This window comes from Sesamum indicum, linkage group LG6 (genome assembly GCF_000512975.1).
Source record: "Sesamum indicum cultivar Zhongzhi No. 13 linkage group LG6, S_indicum_v1.0, whole genome shotgun sequence".
Taxonomy (NCBI): Eukaryota; Viridiplantae; Streptophyta; class Magnoliopsida; order Lamiales; family Pedaliaceae; genus Sesamum; species Sesamum indicum.
Window position 1 is genome coordinate 1,530,004 of NC_026150.1, and position 20,502 is coordinate 1,550,505.

General features: G+C 33.9%; 3 protein-coding genes and 1 long non-coding RNA gene across 4 annotated transcripts; all 4 read right to left on the reverse strand.

Annotated features, from left to right (window-relative positions):
* LOC105163254 (DNA repair helicase XPD) lies at positions 252–6,319 on the reverse strand. Its single transcript, XM_011081538.2, has 12 exons — positions 5,609–6,319; positions 4,721–5,001; positions 3,759–3,841; positions 3,266–3,669; positions 2,751–2,944; positions 2,459–2,639; positions 2,222–2,346; positions 1,683–1,772; positions 1,254–1,332; positions 1,096–1,172; positions 803–911; positions 252–585 (listed from the first exon to the last, which is right to left on the reverse strand). Exons 1-12 carry the CDS (start codon positions 6,140–6,142, stop codon positions 469–471), a joined length of 2,274 nt encoding a protein of 757 aa, XP_011079840.1. The 5' UTR covers positions 6,143–6,319; the 3' UTR covers positions 252–468.
* Positions 6,802–9,403, reverse strand: LOC105163256. Its single transcript, XM_011081539.2, has 7 exons — positions 9,137–9,403; positions 8,986–9,043; positions 8,606–8,905; positions 8,470–8,518; positions 8,278–8,372; positions 7,665–7,771; positions 6,802–7,198 (listed from the first exon to the last, which is right to left on the reverse strand). Exons 1-7 carry the CDS (start codon positions 9,274–9,276, stop codon positions 7,138–7,140), a joined length of 810 nt encoding a protein of 269 aa, XP_011079841.1. The 5' UTR covers positions 9,277–9,403; the 3' UTR covers positions 6,802–7,137.
* Positions 11,023–13,606, reverse strand: LOC110012193. Its single transcript, XR_002287360.1, has 5 exons — positions 13,466–13,606; positions 13,291–13,377; positions 12,220–12,403; positions 11,447–11,536; positions 11,023–11,351 (listed from the first exon to the last, which is right to left on the reverse strand). It is a non-coding gene; the product is annotated as an uncharacterized LOC110012193 (long non-coding RNA).
* Positions 16,093–18,449, reverse strand: LOC105163257 (pentatricopeptide repeat-containing protein At4g02820, mitochondrial). Its single transcript, XM_011081540.2, has 2 exons — positions 18,066–18,449; positions 16,093–17,690 (listed from the first exon to the last, which is right to left on the reverse strand). Exons 1-2 carry the CDS (start codon positions 18,381–18,383, stop codon positions 16,437–16,439), a joined length of 1,572 nt encoding a protein of 523 aa, XP_011079842.1. The 5' UTR covers positions 18,384–18,449; the 3' UTR covers positions 16,093–16,436.

A 20,502-nucleotide genomic window follows, 5' to 3' on the forward strand; every position in this document is an offset into this window, starting at 1 on the left:
AAGAAAAATATATTGTACTTGATATATAATTAATCCAGATGCGACTAAATTCGATTTGAATTAAATTTTTTCATATAATTCATTTTAGAATTATTATGCCATGTGTGGTTAAACGGAGGCCAAATTTGATGTATAGTCTTTGCGCAAAAGTACAGGCTTGCAGTTATCTCCGTACGGGGTTTTCTCGCCCGCTGCCCACTCCGGTCTCCGAGTGTGCTAATAATTATAGAACTATGATAGAGAAAACGTGCTTACATGTTGGCCGCACCATGGCGACCCACAAAAGTTCATGCAAATGATCATCACAAGAAAGCTACAAAAAAATTTCCAATCCCTTTGTACAAAACAAAAATCTGTCCTCATTAAGAAGGAAAACAGTTTTACACAAAATTTCCGGACCTCCGCAAAACGCCCTCTCCAGTAAATAATAATTTGAGTAGCTGGAAGTGCAAAAAAACAAAAAAGTCCTCAAAACAACATTTCTCCAGCCCCGTTCGCCATCTTCTCCAAGTCTTCTTGTGATAGAAGGGTCTTTTTACCCATTGCACCGGTCTTGTCATACGGCTGAGCCATCCTCCTCAAGAACTGCACGTTTAGTGAAAACAAAGATATAGACAAATATGAGAAACCATGGAAACCAGAGATTATGAACAAATGTCCTGAAGACTTCAAAGTTCAATGAAAAGTATCATTCAACCGATGCACAAATATCAAATGACAAAGATGAGTGAGCTGAAACGAAATTCATTCCTTAAACTATTTGGGAAGTACTTCAAGATTTGATGGCAACATTATAGCATACCTCTCTTGCAATATGAACAGCCATGTCAGTGCTCAAGTTCAGGTGGGCATCGCGTAAATGTGATAGTATCCAACCAGGCAACTTCGAGCGCTTGTCATGACGACTATACCTAGTGGTGGAATAATAAACAGAACAGCAGTAAATAACATGTCCAATTGTTGAACTACCCGATAGAAAGGTACTGTCTGTTGAAAGATATAGCATACAGGAATTAGTATACGAGGAGTCAAAACATCTGTAAGGATTTTCCAGATGGCTTTTATTTCTTCAGTGTCAGAAACAAGGATACTTACCTCTTGTCAGCAAAAATCATCATCCCATAATCTGCCTTTGATCGGATGACACGTCCCACACATTGGGCAGCTTGTCTCTGAGAAACATGTCCAAATTGTGTAAGTACATCATAGCAATCGATCTTCTTAAAGAACAAACAAGTTACAACTAAAAGTACCAAAGCATCAAAAGTTAAAAAATCGCCCTCTCTTATTTGGAAAGTCTCCCGCAAATATTCCAATCTTGCAAGCAATATTCTGCAGTAGAATACTGGGTCAGCAACATGAAAACATGAAATAAGATGATAGAACTTTAGCAGACAAAGGAAATCCATAAGGTCAAATGCAACTCTAAAACACACTTGTGACCTCATATAGGATATGTAAACAGTCTCAATATGCAAACTAGATGGAATTTAAGAATGTGAATGAAGCTGTTCAAGCAGGCAAAAAAAGATGTCAACTGTTGAGCACAATATATAAAAGATATATGTACACACACACAACCAAGGCCTGCACTAAACCAGTCTTCAAGTGAAAGAACTTAGAGCCAACACGAGCAGTAAAAGAAAATACTGTAAGCCACTAGAAAGGAGACCGCAGCTAACCTGCTCAGTGTGTACTGAAAAGGAACACCAAACATGATTACAAGCCTGCCATAATGTCTGTCAAAGTCTATTCCTTCCGCCACTTTTCCCCTACAAGTAAAATTAAGTAATGGTCAGATAACACACAGAAAATGGGACATGTACAAAAGCCTACATAGAAGCAGGAAACTCAGGTTGAACATCCACTCAATGTCAGCTAATCAACTATAGCTTGAATGTTTGCTGGTAATAAAGACAAACTAACAGATGCCAACTTTGATGGCTATCAGATGGACAATATAGATAGAGAAAACCACTATAGTTATTAATTCATGCTTCGCTGATGTACCATTATCAGTTATGTTGTGCATTTCTTTTGCAGTTGTTGTCAATTCATGCTTTCATGTACTTAATCACTTCATGTCCCCCAATTCCAATTGATTCCTTCTATAGGACTTCTGCTTTTATCCAGAAAAAACTTTAAAATAATTAATTGCATAACTATAAGAACCATCCAGGATGTAGGTTCCGGGGCTGCCCAATGTTATATGGAAAGTTACCTGGCAACCGAGAAAAAAACAGCACCTCTTCCACAATCACAAGCTCTACGATAATTGTCTAGTGCTAGTGTAGTTTCAACCACATCCTGAGTCTCTATGAAGACGAGTTTATGTTGCATTATCTCCTGTAACACATTCAAAATGAAACCAGCGCATACCAAAGCCAAAGAGCAGATATCTTTAATTGACTTGTAAACCAACATATAAATTCTCAGGAAGAATTTTAAGAGTGTTTACCTTCAAAATTCCAGATTCATGCCAACTATTAACAATTCCATCCATGTAAGAGTAACTGACGAAGAAGCACACAATTCCATCTGGTACAACAGACACCATTTCAACCAAAAGTTTGCCATAATTTTTCTCCACACCAGGGTCACTTCTTAGATCATATTTCGTGCTCACAGGAAGCTGGTCACTAAAAAAACAAGGCACAAAGGGAAGAGGTTAAAACCTGGCAACACATTTTTCTGCTCAAAATAAATGAAATTAAGATCATAAATATAGGTTCTACAAGCCACTAAATTACCTTCCACGAGTAAGAACCATAGGGCATATGCAATCCCTTGTTAAGGACATTGTAAAGCTTCGACTAACCACAGGATTGAAATTAAGAAGACGAGGGTAGAGATCAATGGGGCTAAGTGTCCCAGATGTAATAACAACAGATTGGAACCGTTCAAACACGGGCTTTATGGCAAGAGAAGCATCATGGCAACATAGCTGAAAACCAACACAAGTGTTTCATGAGAAACTAAGCAGCATCTAAGGCATCTACAGAGGCGATGGATAGCACCAAGAAACCGATTGTTCACAAAAATATTCTAAAACCAAATGAAGTAGACGAAAAGATAAATATACTCGGCGCAAGTTCTCAATAAACTACAGCTAGGTGCCACTGGATCAGTGGCTTTAAAAGTTTATCCAATAAAAGAATTTACCAGTAGAAAACTCTCAAGAACTGTTATCACGAATCACATATGCTGGAAATGCAATTAAACTGAGCACTTATTTTACGCCAGTGACAAAATAAAAGCTAAATACCTGGAGGACAGGGTCAGGTATATGTGGCATCCTTTCATCAAAAGGCTCAATTATAATAGAAAAACCTCGAGCATAGGTCCCAACAAGTGTTGCCAAATCGCAAATTGTTTGGATGTGTAAAAATTCATCAGTATCAGTTATCTCCAGAGTTAACATTAGAGAGTGAAGCCGGTCATAACAAAACCTCAGCATTTTCTGATCGATTCCAACTTGCGCATTAATGGAAGCAACAAAAGTAACAGGCCCCTCCTTTTCAACATTTTCTGTTTGCAAACGCCCTTTAAAGTACTGGACCAATCTGCGCAAAACAGACACAAAATGCTCTGCACGCCTTATATTTCCAGGCACTGCTTCCTTCAATATATCCTCAGGCAAGGTAGGATTTGAAAACCAGGTGTCAGTAACTGTGAGAAAAAAGATATTCTTTGTGAGAACAATCACATTGACAAGTTGCATGCTTGATTCAAATTAATTATGAGTTGATTCAACATACTAGGAAGGTTCCCCCTTTGTGCCAGCCCCTCAACAAGCCGGTTGTATTCTGCACGCAATCGACCAGCGTCGGTGGCCTTTAACCTTCCTACCATGTTAAATAAAGTTAAGATAAAAGATAATCAAATGCTAGTTCTTATCCCTCTCTAGAAACAAAAGGAAAATTCATCATACTCCTTTTAGGAGAAATAATTACAACATGGATTATGTGTACCCTTCACAACAAATTTTATGTTTTCTACTTGTATTAAACTAATTCATCAAGCTATGGTTTGACCAGAAATAAGTAATCTTTCAAAGTTTAAACGATTTACAGGTAACTATAAAAGTTACGAAAAGAGGAAATTCATGGGCATGTGCAGCTTACAGAACTGATGAAACTCTTGGAAAAGTACAGATTACAATTTCTTTTAAGCATTAAATTACTTTTCCCATTCACCTCTGAGGACATGTCAATGAATATCTAAAACTCCACATAGGACTATCTTTAATCATTCTGTATGATAGTCAAAAGAACAACACCCAAATATGAGCTCTTCACACTCCTTTTCCTTAATGCAGCTCATCTCCCGAGAATTTAACTCATATGAGCAAAAATATTATTTATGTACACCATGAGCTTCGCAGCTATACGTCTGAAAAAAGGATCCTTTTCCTAGTGATAACCACATAGTTTAACAGACTTATAAGAGTAAATTCCTCATATGGACTTTTCAATCATAAGAACAATGCCAAGCATGGCAACAGTACCGCAAAAGCAGGTACAAAAGGAGGATGTTTGCATAAGGAAGCTATAGAAGGCTTTCCACACTCCAGGAGATAACCTTAAAATCTGAGCATAAATAATCCCTTAGTGTAATCATGTACATTATCAAAACTTCTAGTGTTATACCCACCTAAATATAGAACTTAGGTTAAAGCATACAACAAAATGAATATAAGCAAACTAGCAAATGCATATACCTCTCAATCTCCTGGGACATCCTATTCAAATTCCTTGTTGCCCCTTCAAGTGTCTGCATCCTTACACTAACACTAAGTGCCTCAATGCATACATTGTCAATATTGTGGGCCTCATCAAATACCACAACAGACTCTCTCTGCATCTCTTTTGATATGATTCCAGCAACTTTGGGATCAAGGAGGTACTGGTAGCTGTACACCACCACATTTGCAAATTGCACCATATGACGTGCTAAAAAGTACGGGCACCACCCTTTTTCTTTGCCAAACGCCCTTAAATCCTTCAGGAATCATTAAAATGACTAAAAGTCAAGATCCATTATTTCTGGTTCCCAAAGGAATAGTTAATAAAGCAATAAAAGCACCTTGTGAACCTCTAACGCAAAACTTCCATAACATTTCCACCAATTCAATGCAAGAGAATTCAATAAAGAACATATCTTGTAATTCAAATGTGTGTTGCAAGTTTCAAAGATGCCTCACATCCGGAAATTCAGTTGCAAAAAACTAAAAGTATGGGATAATAAACAAAGACAGTAACTTTGAGGATAGTAAATTTACCATATATATACAACTACAGATAGCAAACCTCAACCCAATCAATCTCTCTTATACCCCAGAAACTAGTAGAAGGAAAAATATTTAGCAATCAGTTTTTCCAACTACATAAATGAAACAAAGCAGAAACTTATTAAAATAAAAATAAAATTTAAAAAGCAAAAACTTAAAAGGTGGAAAGCCCTTAAATTCAAAAGACGCTAACGTTAGCATAAATACACTATGAAGAAAAGACGAAAAACACGTAAAGAAACTGAGAATGAACAATTCGATTGGTTTCTAGGAAGAAGTACTATAAAAAAAAAAAACTTCGAGCCGCAAAAGGCAAACCTGCAATGTATAGACTCCGGGAGGCAAAACCGCATCAGAGGCAGCCTTCTCATAGTTCTCGAAAAACTCACAAGTAGGAATATTCGGGTTCTCGATCGCCATCGCCCTTACCCAACTGGCAGTAAGCTTCCTACAAGCAGCATCGACCGAATCCCGGTTCTCGGCCGATATAACACTCGGATTCACGCACAAGTTCTTCCTCGATGAAAGACCTAAGGCGAGAATCCTCGCCGAAGGCCCCAAATGCTTCACCTGATAATTATGCAAGAACCTCAATTCTGCTAGGGTTTTCTCCATTTCGTGTACGGTGCGGGTACAGTACAAGAGTTTGACTGGATTGGAGGGTTTTGACAAAACGTAGCTTGTGATTAGGGAGAGAAGAGCAATGGTTTTCCCGGTGCCAGTCGGCATCTCTAAGAGGCAGTGACCTTTGGCGTCCAGAGCTCGTTTGAGTTCGACCATGTATGAGTACTGTTCGGGGTAGATGTTGTCATAAGGGAAGTATACAGTTACATCTTCGATTTGGAACTTCATCTCCAGGGCGGCGAGGGCGAGAAGTAGGGAAGACGAACTGTCAGAAGGGATCGCCGGCGATAATAAGAGTGTTGAATGTCGTTTGGAGACCTAATTAATCTGCCTTTCTTGAATTTTTTATTTTCCCCCTCTTTTGAGCTTAATATTTGACATCTCCTTCAGCAGCAACGTTTAAAAATAAATTCTGAAACTACTTCATACTTCTATAAAGTTCACTTTAGTCAAAGAATTAAAAAAAGAAACAATTTTTATATTATAGTCCATTGTAAAGTAGTTTTATGTGAAAATATTTTCTCCCAATTTTGTGATATTTTATTCAAATTACAAAAATCAAAAAGAAAAAAACACAATATATTGATTATATTGTTTGTTTATCTTTTTATAACGTAAAAATTAATATACTATTATATTCAATAATTGATTTTTTTTTACCACATCCTGGGTTACTAAATTATGAAATTATCAGTATTTTCAATCAATTTTTCTGAAATCAAATGCCAAACTTTATTATAAAAACAAACTTTTGATTAAGTTGATCTTATTGTTCTATATTCAATTCAAAATTGATATTAAAAAAAAAGAATGTTTAATTCTTATATTATATTTTTATAATTTACAATAACAATTAATAGTTACTAAAAGATAAATTGACAACAAACTCTTATAAACTTTTCTTGTTTCCTATTTATCATATAACACATCAAACTAAAACTCCTGTTATCAGTTTGTCTCAGATATTAATAGAAGAAATCAAATGATAAAAGCATGAAAAGGGTGAGGATATTTCCTATTACAATGAACTTCTTTTCCGAACAACCTCCCCTTTCAATTTCAAGGAAGCTAACAGTGTACTGTAGTGAATGTAAGCTAACGATTCTGTTACAAAGAGCAAACAGGATACAGCTCATCGTGCTGTAAATTGTAGCAAGAATCGTTTTTCTGCAAATTCATCAGAACATGTCCAGCCATGCTACAAATTCTGCGATACTAAACAATCAATCTTCTGGAGTTGAGGTCCTGGAAGCCAAGCCCTTGATTGTGTGCCGACACTGAAACCTGCCAGGTAAATGGACTTGTCAAATTTAGAGTCGTCTCCTATTGCTAGTTTTCACAGTTTACCATGCATCCTGCACTGATAAGATTAATATTTTGATGCTACTAGGCAGTATCTGGGATTTCTCTTTTCAACTCAGATCGCGTGAATTGCCTAAAGACAATTTGGTACATTTCATTTGGTACCGGAAGACAGGGCAACAAGTTAAGATTTGATAAGAGGAGCTCGGCAGAAACCCAAAACTAGGATTACCTACAGCATGATGCAGCTCAAATCTGGATAGAGAGTGAAATATTTTGAGTGCTAAACAAAGTTATTCTACAACCATTTGAGACATGTTAGAAGGTGCAATGGATTATCAATATCACATTTGAAGCAGAAAATCCTGATCTCATAAGATTCAACAGTTACACACAACCGCATATATAAGCAGAGTTCAAGAAAGCAGCAGGAACCTGTAAACTATACCAGATTAAATCCTTTGATGTAGAATCCAGTAATCCAACAGAGCTGGGTTGAGCATTCACTCCCAGGACTCGGGTTCTGCACCTGAACCTTAATCTAAAAGGCACCGTCTGTAACAAAAAAGGATAAAACAGTATGGATCCATATAACAAGAATATCATAAAAATTGTGATATCAAAGTTATGTATGAGAGGTATTGAAAATGCGATATCAAAGTGACAAATAGGAGTGTAGTGCGAGCTTCCAGAATAAGTCAATAGTTGCACAGAGTTACAAGATTCCTAGGTGTGTGCAGCATCATAATTAGCCTTCATTTATACCATTGAAAACATTATAGGCTATGGCAATAACTCCAAACTTCTTATTGTGAAACAATTCCTACAGCCAGATCAACACAAGTATGCAGGCGTGAGCCAAAAAGAGGGTATCTTATTGCAGAAAAGTAATAATCAATAACTAAAGCAAGAATAGGGAAAGGAATTCAGTGACCTAGTTTTTATTAGATTCAGCAATAATTTCACCTGAACCTCTATAAGACCATAATTTAAGGCAATTTTCACATGGGAATAAAACAAATTGCCAGGGAACTACAAATGGGTACTTGTGAACTTTTTACCTTCCTATTTTGTCGTAACCCACGCTTGGGAAGAAAGTGCAAAGGCAAATCAATGTAAGAGGGAGCTTTCACCAAGAGAAACAGTTTTGTAGGACCTAAAAACATTTTGTTTACCAAAACTGCATTTCAAAACCATGAAACGTACACTTCTTTGTAGCACTTCAAGAAACAAGGAACAGTAATATCAATTACCAGCACATGAATCTGATCCAACACCCCTTGATATCATTGTGCGAATCGCCTATCCAAAAATAGAAACAATAACAAACAGTCAAAGACTCCATACATCAGAGAAAGTCCAAATGCCACAACCAGAGTCGACAACAACCTTTCTAGAAAGAGTTTCTGCAACTTTACTTCGACAAAAATCCCCTGAAACAGCCCTCCAGTGTGAAAAACTCAGTTCATAAACATGCAACGGCCTTAGAGGACTAGGTCCTAGAACCAGAGAAATTTTCTCAACATTCGGAGCTTCTGCAATCATCAACTGAAGTGCAGTCTTGAGATTAGAAATGCAATTCATCAACTTTTCCAACCTTCTTATCCCCATTTTCACCTCTCTCTTCCTCGCAGCCTGCTTTCTCCTTGTCGATACTGACTTCACTTCGCTTTTCGCCGGCTCAACTTCCTGTTCAGTAGTAAATTCTTAAGCTTCAAAAAATCAGAATGAAATTGGGGGAGGGAGAACAAGAAACTACAATCAATCACCAATTCTTCCAACTCCGTGCGCAATTCATCGAATTCCTTGGTCATATCCTGAAGTACTCTGCAAAAATGACAAGACCAATATACAAAGATTTAAAATTGAGCAAGTTTTCTTGTACTTGGTGGAAATTTTAGCATTTTCTGACGGAATTACGAGGGGATTTGCTGATGCATGAACAGAATGAATCCGAGGATGTCGATGACGACGTGGAAAACGGCGGAGCTATCTAGTGACTCGGCGGCGGTATCGATATTCGTGACCTCCATCTCCGAGCTCCCTTCACCCTCTTCCATCGCCGCTGCGAATTTGCCGAGGGGGACGTCGTCGTATTGACAGGAGAAGGGAATTGAGTTTTCTTAAGGTACTTTTTCAAATTCGTGAGCGCGGCCTGAACTCTTCTTTCTGTCTCTCCCTCTTTTATTTCGGGCAAATATTCCTAATTTATATATATATATATATATATATGTGACCTAGTATACACAGAAAATAAAAATGAATTAATTTTAAATGTGTAGAAATAAAAAATTATTGACAAAATTAATTATTGAAAAAATATAGTTTAGTTATTTATGAAAAAAAAAAAAGGGGAAATAAGGGTGGTTTAGAAAATCGACATTTTATCTCAATATATATGATCTCTAAGCTAAAATAAATAATAAAATTTACATATTAAAAATAAAAAGTATAATAAAATTTGGATTATTTTCAATTCGATCAATATATAGATAATTAATGTAGAGAATATTATACTTTTATTTTGTTTGATATATAAATAACTTTTATTAGCATGAAAACGCTATATTTTTTTGGAATAATAACTCTCCCCTTTCTTGAAATTTTGGTGTAATTATATCTAGATCTCTTGTAGTTTGAAAAATTATATTTAGTACCCCTGATATTTGCTTCCGTACAAATAAGTCCCTTCATTAATCAAAATTCATTAAATTTGCTGATATTAACAAAAAAATAAAAAAAAATATTTACCTTGACTTATTACTAATTTATTGCAGATCAGATAAATCTTTTTATAATCAAATTACATCCATATGTTTTTACATGTTGATGCATGAGGGTAGTTTAGTCAAAAAAGATTATTTGACATGTAATAAGTTAGTAATAAGTCAATCGAGGGTAAATATCAATTTTTATTTATTTGATTGTTAATATCAATAAATTGAGTGAATTTTGAGTAACAGATAACTTGTTTGTTAGATCGAAACAAACTTTAGGAGTGTTACAGAAAGTTTAGGTGTAATTACTCTAATCTCAAGAGAGAAGAGTGTAACTGTCCCTATTTTTTATAAGACGCTAAAGCCAACTAAATTAAGAGTAATTTAATCTCGATCGAAAAAAATAAAACTAAAACAAAAAAATGTTGACAATACACTAATTTGAAATGTTTATGTTTTGTTTTTGGAGTTGTAAATATATAGATACCATAAAATGTATGAAATTTTGATTCTAAAAAGAAAGTAATAGCAGCATGTTATAAGAGTTGAAGTAGTGGGTGTATGATGCATATTATATGATTTACATGTTGTTCAACTAACTTCTACCATTAACAGGGACGAGCACAATTCACACCCACCATAAACTTACGGTGGGGAATTATATTTAGACCCTTTTTAAAATGCTAAATTACACTTGTCCTCAAAGAAGTTTAACATTGTGTACATTCCGTTTGAAAATTTACTATTTATACCTAACTCTTTTTTGTTATGGATTGGATGAAGAATACTGACGTTAGTAAAAAATTACATAAATTTTTAATTTTACCATCATTTAACATCTCAATGTAATAATTTAGTATGTATTTGGAGAATTATTAAGGAGTGTAAATATAATTTTAAATTTTATTTAAAAATAAACATAATTTCGTATTTTCATACGAGATTTAGGTATACTTAACCCTGTAGAAATAACGTCCTTTATGAGTAATTCATGTGGGTGATAACATATACAATATGATTGTAAATATATCAAACTTTCATGTCCAAATCCAACATTTTGAACTATAAAAGACAAAAATGACGAGATAAATAAAATACTTTTATATCACAAATTGATGAAATAATTATTAATTCAGACTTCACGTAGCTGATATTATTTAAATTACATCATATGAATAAATATCAACAACAGGAAGACAACAAATGTGGAGCTTATGAATAGGTGCAATTTTTCTTTTTACATGCTATATCTGACGAAATAATTTTTGGTATTTGAAATCGTCCGGTTATTCTTCTTGAATTTTAATACGTCCATTCTTTAGGGAGAAAAATCTCTGGTGAAAGACAAATTGCATCATCCACCTTCTCCTTCTTATCCAACTTTTCATCATTTTTTCTCACAATATTTTTATTTTGATCTGTATAAAATAAAATAAAATTCAAAAGTCAGTATTTCAAAATTATTAGTGCAAGAAATTAATGAGTATATATATGTGTGTCATAATAAAATAACCTGGTTGGGACTTAATCTGTTGCCCAAGCTCGTGCACGTTAAGGTTGAGGGCTTGAACCACTCGAGAAGGTAATAAAACGGGAGAGAAAGCTGAAAGATAATGAAAATAGATAAGTGCATATTTCATGTAATAAAAACTTTTAGAATAATTTGATATTTTTTTTAGAAAAATAAAATTATAATATACTAAAACTCAAATAAATGTTTGCTCAGTATTTAGAACTCTAGTTACAAATTTTGGGAATTGATGTTTTATTATAGTAATAATAAATTCGAAAACTATGAGTTCTTATATTATAAAAACAATTTTCTAGTCAGTTTCCATCAAAACGAGTCCTGTTTTCAACAAAACTATCTCGAACTATTTTCACAACAGGGTAAATTATAATGAATTTTCTTGAAGTTTGTTATAATTATAATAATTTACTCGTTGTTTGAAAATTACAAATATCTTCTGAAAATGGTTGTCTAACAAATACTCCATTGGTATTATAATTTCTATGGAGTATTTATTAATTTTTTAAATAATGAATAAGTAATGTAATTATAGCAAATTTTAAGAAATTCCTTTGTAATGTACCCTTTACAATATAAAATAATTAATTTAGAAAATCCCAATGTATCAACCTAAATCATGCATAAATAAAAAATACACACAAAAAAAAAAAATTAAGTTAACACAGACCACATTTATAAATACCATAAGTTTGTGGGGAATTTTGCAAATACTACAAATTTGGAGAGCAGAAACATGCAATAAAATTGCATAGTACCTGGCTAATTGCTGAATTGGAAATCGGTACCTCCTCTTCTGGGAAGAAAAACCCCAGTCCCACAAGATCTTGGGTTAGAGCCCAAGAATATCGCTTGCATTCCAGGCCCACCAGAGGCCCAATTCGACTGATTCCTCCCTCTTGTACCTCTCTCTCTCTCGCTGCTTTTTGACTGCTGCTCAAACTGTATAAGTACCACAAATGGTGACCTCATTTTCAATATGGAATCAAATATTTTTATAAAATAAATAATAATTTCCCAATATACAGAGACAATATGTGTTGAATAATTACATTATTTTTTTAATATACGGACTTAGATACCATATAAATTGGAAAAAATTACAGCTACATTCTTTAGAATTTGATATAATTATAAATATTTTTTCGTTATTTAAAAATTTATAAATACTATCTCATTGTTGAATAATTACAAATATTTCTCCTCAACTAAAAAATAATTACATAACCCTAAAAAGTGAGATTGACATTACTACTTTACCCTTACTAAAAAATTTAAAAAAAAAGTTTGAGAAAAATAGAGGGTGGTATAAAATAAATAATCTGTTGAAAATATACGTCCATAAAAATATTTTGATTTTTTTAAAATAATATATGAAATTATAATCATAATTCAAAATTATATATTAATCAATTTACCATAAAAATTGAATGGGAATCTAACGGAAGCTAACGGAATAATTTCGTTTAGATAAATGTTAAAATTATGGATATTTATAATTTTTTTAAATACTAAAAATATATTTGTAATTATGTCAAATCCGAAAATATATAATCACAATTTACCTAAAATTATGTATCTGATTTGAAGTAATTAATAGCTTCTAAGGCGGGGCATGCCACCATATATTCACGTGTAAAATCTGATTACTTCCTAAGTTGATTCTCTCGTTAATTCTTTATAGCATGGGAATTTCACTTCACAAGGATTTTAATTTTTCTTTAAAGAAAACGTATGTTTTAAGGGGAGGGGCTCCGCCACCCGCGGCCGTTCCCCCGCCACACACCGCCGCGGAGGAAAGAGAAATAAATAATAATATTAATTAGTACCATCAACGGCGAGTTCAACTCTGCCGACGACGGAGATTTTATCCGCTGTCGACGTGCTTGCTGCTCAACCCTAACTCCAAACTGCTCCTGCAAGCAGCGAAAACTCGTACGTTTTGCTTTCTACATATGTACAGTAAAAACAACAATGCAGAGGGAACATATATAAGGCTTGTACCTTTGTGTGATGCTGGGTAATCCGCGAATGTTTCTGTAGGATTCCATGGCAATCATTCTGCGCCATATCACAGACAACAATCTAAGAGTCCGGAGAGAGAAGAATGGGGAGGTGATTTGTAGTTGAGGGAATAGATTCAGAGTTCCAACTTTGAACCTGCAACATAACTACTTATATAGTACTTATGAGACAGTTTAGCCTTTATGAATTCCCCATCTTGCCCCTCATTATCTACCCCACTCAAAATTCCAACCCAAAACAGTTTGTACAGTTTTAAAAATGCAAATAATCGCATAACAAATATATCACACTTACTCTAACTAGTTTGATTTGAAAAAAAACTCCTCTCTACCTCAATTACACGTCCCACCACATTTTTCGAATCAAATTTTCTATCCCAATACTTGAATTATACATACGTGTATAATATTTGCGTTGTTTGTATACATATAAAATATTTTTTTTAGTGAAATATGGGTCTATTACTTTCTTTTTCTGGGGAGATTTGGTGAGGACTAATTGAATGGATTGATTCATAAATAGTGATTAATTAGCATTAATTACAAAATCATGAAGCCAGGAATGCAATGCCATAATCTGAACTATGCAATCTATGAAGGGCGCCCAGTTGTAAAGCATTACAAAATACCTCTTCAATCCAAGATTTTATACACGTACAATTTTGAGATTTCGGTATTGATTAATAGTTATAAGTAGGGTAGAAAAATAAATTAAATTACTCGAATAATAAATGCACTTTAGAATGACAAAAATACTAAATGTATATTATTGTTGTCTAAACGTATCTATTATAAATAAGAAAAATATTTAGATCAAATCAAATTCAATTAAAGTTTTTACACTGTAAATTACGTTGTATTTCAATTTATATGTAGACGAAATATTTATAAAACCTACTGTATCATCTGTATAATAAAAAGAATAAATTTATACATACTCGTGATGTTTATATATTATACACGATACAGTATGTAATACATTTTTCATTTTCATCGCATGTGTCATCATGCATCTTGCTAATATGAAATTGATGCTGCTTTGGACGGGAATCAAAAGGGTTAAACCCGTTTCAACAAGTATGACTCTAAAATTTCAAACACTGCTCGTTTGTCGGAATCTATTTTAAAAGTCAACTTATTTACCACCAGACCAACAATTTATTACAACATAAGAAGAAGTAGGTGTACCATTTTGATATTTTAAAATTAAAATTGGGAGTAATTTAAGGATAATTGAAAATGCAGGGGCATGGAAGTAAATTGAAGAAGTGGACGTGGATAGGTTGGGTTGGGTAAACCTCTCTTCCTCTCCCCTCGCAGGTTGTTGCAGTTGTGATGATTGGCGTTGTTAAGGTTTCGTTGCTTTGCTTGTCCCAAATAATCCCAATTTTCTTATTAATATGTAAGAAAACTAACTATTATCTTCCACCTGTGACCTTCCAAATTCAGTAACATTAAAATAAAGTTTTGATTTTTCAGATTTAAATGTATACCATCCCCCACCTAATTATTGAGCAGCATAACCCTTCTTTTTCTTCATAACCACCACACCAACCCACCTATATATCTTGAACAAACTTATTCTTATGTTTCAGTTTAGGGAAGTGGACTCTGGGTGGCAATATTTTTTTAGCAGAAGTGATGAACTATTATTAATTGAAATAAATATATTATAATTTATAATTATTTTTATCTCTATTAATATCTAACTAAAACTATCACAATAATCATATTTTAATTAACAATACCTATTATTACAATAGACAACAACTCCTACTATGCAGTAGACAACATCCCACGCACATGGTGGAATTCGAACCCATGATCTCTAAAATCATGGGGCTCAGCTTCGCTAATTGAGGTAGGTCTCATTGGCGGGTGGTAACATTTGTTAATAGATAGTTGTACACGTATAATCAAATAAATACAACAGAAAATTTATAAAATAAAAAGTGAATATATAATTAAAAAGGGATTAAGTGATTACCATGAGTGGTAGTGGAGGTTATCATATATTGATAGTTAAAAGGCGATGTAGACAATTTGAAATAAATAAGTTAAATAAGTATTATATTGGTATAGATATTTAAAAGTATAACTAGTATTTTAAAATTTAGTGTTGCGGTGTCACGGACTAACAATTGTAGGAGAGAAAGGGCTTTTATTTTATTTATTTGTATAGATTTTACGTAAATAAATATAACATGGTAATATTTTCTGTCGCAGTTTCATAATTGTTTAGTTATGTGGTAATCTTGCAGAAGTACTTTTGAACTTCCTATTTTTGAGCATTCTTGATGACTGTAACTATTTTCCGTTTTTTTTAATGTTTATTTTTACTATTTTTGAAGCTGTATTCAGAAGCACATATTGGATTTTACGATTTTATTTTCTGAGATCAATTGATTATATTTGATATTACCAAATGCAGAACCTAACTCACCTTGAATAATCCTTTGAGGAAGCTCAATTGTCAATAATTTCATTCTTCCCATTCTTTTTTTTTTTTCTTTTTTTGAAAAAGAATCTTCTGTAAAACATTCATGTGAAGTTCATCCCCGTTTGAGCATTGAAGAGAGGGTGTACAAGAAAGAGCCGTCTCTCAAATAACTGAACAATCCCTCAAATTTCTCTATAATTTTCAATGAAGGAGTATCTTGCAGACATAAATTACCATCCACTCCAAAACCATAACTATCTGCCTACATCTATGTAGCTGTTTCATAGCAAAAACACAAGAATTTTCTCTGTTTCATAGCAAAAGTACAAACATATGGGTTGTAAAATTTGACCGCCCTCCTCCATCAGGCATGACTTGGTTCATCAGTCACTCAAAGGCCGGGGGATGACTAATGTACAGATTGAACAGTTAAATCAGAACTATGCAAACCATATGTTGCCAGGGGTCTAGAGAAGGGCTTCGTAGTCGAGGAACTGATCCTCAATATGTCTTAAAAACCACTTGGAATTTCACTGACGCGCATTTTGCTTGTTAGTTGTAACAATCTCTTGGTTTCATCATCTATCTCTACATTGTCCTTCTTCATCCGCTCTGCCACAATAAGTGGCATTTTACCAGCTTTTGCATAAGTTCGGAGAAGAGAATTGTATGTCTCTGTACTCACATAGCCAGCTCGTCGAAGAATAACCAGCAACAGTTCTGCACCCTCGACATTACCAAACTCTTCCACAACTCTACATACTTTCTCGACCAGCTTTTCATCTGGATCCCATTTTCTAACACTACCAATGGCTTTTTTGAAACAATCAAGAACTTTGTCAACCTGCCTTTGTTTCAAATAACCCCAAGTAAGAAGCTCCCAAGTGGTATAGCCTGGTACTATATCTTTTTGCACCATCCGATCGTAAAATGCCTCTGCCTTCTCCATCTGATCTTGATTGATGTAAGCAGCAAGAAGTAAATTTGGAACTCTTGAGTCATTGGTAGGGGAAACAGACTCCCACTCGTCGTACAGTTTCTTTGCTTCTTCAAGTTCTTCAAGTTTCAGTAAGGAAGTAATCATGCAAGTGTACTCGACATCATTCAATTTGCGGTAAGTGGACTTCATCTTCTTCCATATTCGGCAAACCTCACTCTTATTTTCAAGACCAGTATGCAAACTGATCAGCGATGCATATGCCACTCGAACTTTTCTAGAGACCCTTTTCTCCATCTCCTTCAGAGCAGACTCAGCTTTTTCACGGAGTGAATTCTTGATGTAGATGCTGGTCAATGTGCTGTAAGTCATCCAGTCGGGTTCTATTTTGGCCTGCCTTTGCTCCAGGAACACCTTTTCAGCAGTTTCAATAATATTTTGTGATGCGCATGCAGCCAACAACAGATTATATGTGACGGCATCTGGAGTGGTCGTCGTCTTCAGCTTCTTGACAATTTCTGGAACCTTTTCCAACTGGCCTGTTGAGACATATAGAGAGAGCATGTGGTTAAATGGAAGAGGACTCTTCAAGAAACCACATTCTGACATCTTTTCCATCAGAGCTTCAGCCTTGTTAGATTCCTTGTGCTGGACATAGGTGTGGAGAAGAGCACTACAAGTGGCGGGGGCTCTCATTTTCTCAGGCAGATCTTCAAAGAACTTTTCTGCACTATTTAGACCCCGAATTTTAGCAATTAAATCCAAGTGGACAGCGTAGTCCCCAGGTACAAGCTTCATATCTTCTTGTATCCTCATCCATTCACAAATCTAGAAACACCACCAATAGCATCACAAACTTAGAACTGCTGTACGCAACAACTAGCGTCAGAAGTGTGTCAGAGTTTCCCTTATCCTCACCCTCTATCCTACACCAAGCGGAACCTAACATCTTTATTGCTAGATATACTGAACTACTAATCCCAAGTAAATTGTCAACACGAGATCGAGTACAGTCAAAGTAACTGAACTAAGACAAATATTTCCCTCTTAATCTTTGTATTTGCTCATATCTACGATTTCTAAAGACTAAACTGAACAGCGACAATCAGCACAGAGCATAAATGAAACTGAGAATTTTTATCACAAATTATAAAAAGCAAGAACAAAGAAGCACGTAGTATATAAATATGCAAGTGGTACAACCTCGAGGGCATGTTTGTAACGCTTAAGCTTTCGGAGCTCGCGAACAATGCGATTCAGCTCGTACTTGCGCACGACGTGTCCTTCCTCCTTCCACTTGCGTAGGGCGACCACAGCACTCCGCTTCGCGTACACCAGAGCGAAAAGCCGCCGCCCCAGCGTGTCTCTGCCGGTGCTTTCGTTTCTGAGCTTATTTCCGGCAGTTTTTCTTCCCTCACCAGATACCGTCTCCTGCGCCGGAGCAGAGACCACTGCCGTCTTCGTCGAAAATCGGCGCGCGGCGGCGCTGGATGCTCGAAAAATTCGGTGCAACATTTTCATCTGAAATGTTGGTTTAGAAGAGTATACATAAATTTTCAACAGAGACTGAAAAGAGAGGCAAGTAGAGCCCAGCCCACGAACGCAACTGGGCTTAAATATTGGTGTTTCGATCGATACAGCAATTTATTAGTAAACCACAATTTAAGCATTACATGCGGGGGCGGGGGCGGGGGCGGTCAGGTATTTAGATTCTAACACACTCAATACAGTGTGCCAAGTAAGAATAATAATCCATCTAATAGCTGTTTGTAGTAATTCTGAAAATTGAGTAGACTATAAATTAAAGAGGTATTATATTGTTCTCCTTTACAATTTATTGTAATTACATGTATTCTTATAATTTAGAAAATTATATTTAATATTTTTATAGTTATTTTTACCTAATAAATAAATTTCGTCGTTAGCCGCATTCAATTAATTTGTTGGTATTAGCAAAAATTAAATGGAAATTTATATTTATTCGATTGATTTATTATTAACTTATTTCAAGTCAAATAATTTTTTTTAGGTCAAACTAGCATTTTATAACTCCACGTGCTAATGCATGTGTGAAGGTTGTTTGGTTGTAAAATACTTGTTTGACCCACAATAAATCATTTAACATTAATGTAGATTTTTTAATCAATTCTTTTGCTAATATCAATAAATTCAATGAATTTTGAAAAAAAATCAATTCACTATTTATTAGACGAAAATAAATTTCAAGAATACTAAATATAACTTCTCAAATTATAAGAATTTATGTATAATTACACAACAAAACCATAATAGAATATTGTAATTGTTCCAATTAAATAATATACATTATCAAAGTATAAATTTAAACAATACACATTTATTACACGAGCCTAACCTCGAGTGGTGTTCCACGAAACTCAAATCATCATTGGTCGTAATCGCCACATTTTACAAATACTTACGTACATGTGTCTGACATGTCTAGGGCACGCGGATGGTGTGTTCCAAAATTAAAAGAAAAAAAAATACAGTGTCGGACACATCATGAACACGCCTATTGGCGCGTCCGATATGTTTTGAACACGTTTGGATTTTTTTTTATAATTTTAAAAAAATTGGGCTACTTTTTTTTTTAAAGAATTTTAAGCTTAGTAAAAAAATAAAAAGAATTAACTTACTCATTTCAAACTAAAAGTTTTGTGAAGAAATTACTAAAAATTTGGGAGATGGTCATGATGATTTAATTAATTTGAATGTTAAAAAAATTTCATTAGTACTTTTAAGATAAACTTATTACATATATTTTTTAAGCTATATTTGGTTAAAACATAGATGTAAGACATGCTTATTTTATAATTTATCTTGATATTATTCATTTGCACATTTTAATTTTATGAGAAATGGAGAATATATAATTATATATAATTAAAATATATATTATATGTAGTCATGTCAGTGTCATATCGCGTCCTATTTTTTATATTTTTTGTGTCATTGTATCCATATTATATCATGTTTGTATCGGCATGCCCATGTCCGTATATTATAACTTCTAACCTATTACTCAAGTCATATTCAATAGGTGTTTTAAACTAAATAAATAATATTAAAATTGGCATAGTTTAAACTCTTAACATTTTCACTATGTTTGGTTTTGATTCAAAGATGGGCCAAAATATACATTATGTTTGGCTTGTTTTATTTTGCAAGTTTTAAGTATATTTTGCATTATTTTAAAACAGTATTTTGATTATTCTTTTATCCAAAAAATAAAACTAATTATATACATACTTCATACATATATATATATATTTATATATAAAAGAGACATGATTTGACAATGAACAATACTTTTTATCTCCCACTACTCAACATCAAACATACCATATTTATTTTATATTATCTCAAAAAACAAATACAAACATACACACTATTTTTAACTTATACTTATTTATTTTTGTTTTTCTCTCTCTATTTTCACAAAACACTCCAAAACAAGTTAAAAACAAAATCAAATATTATGTTTGTTTTTTCAAAAATGGATTTCTTAAATTATACAATCACCAAAAAAAAGCGATCTTATGAGATTATATATAAAAAAAAGGATTAGAAAATAATTACCAACGGTCATATGAATCTTGAATTACTTTTTCTCGAAGAA

Coding starts and splice junctions, on each gene's coding strand:
- LOC105163254 (XM_011081538.2), bottom strand. CDS start 6,142: ATGAAGTTCCAAATCGAAGATGTAACTGTATACTTCCCTTATGACAAC. Junction 3,842..4,720: donor ATGTCCCAGGAGATTGAGAG/GTATATGCATTT, acceptor CATGGTAGGAAG/GTTAAAGGCCACCGACGCTG. Junction 3,670..3,758: donor ACAAAGGGGGAACCTTCCTA/GTATGTTGAATC, acceptor TTTTTCTCACAG/TTACTGACACCTGGTTTTCA.
- LOC105163256 (XM_011081539.2), bottom strand. CDS start 9,276: ATGGAAGAGGGTGAAGGGAGCTCGGAGATGGAGGTCACGAATATCGAT. Junction 9,044..9,136: donor ATGCATCAGCAAATCCCCTC/GTAATTCCGTCA, acceptor TCATTTTTGCAG/AGTACTTCAGGATATGACCA. Junction 8,519..8,605: donor CAGAAACTCTTTCTAGAAAG/GTTGTTGTCGAC, acceptor ATTTTTGGATAG/GCGATTCGCACAATGATATC.
- LOC105163257 (XM_011081540.2), bottom strand. CDS start 18,383: ATGAAAATGTTGCACCGAATTTTTCGAGCATCCAGCGCCGCCGCGCGC. Junction 17,691..18,065: donor GTTACAAACATGCCCTCGAG/GTTGTACCACTT, acceptor TGGTGTTTCTAG/ATTTGTGAATGGATGAGGAT.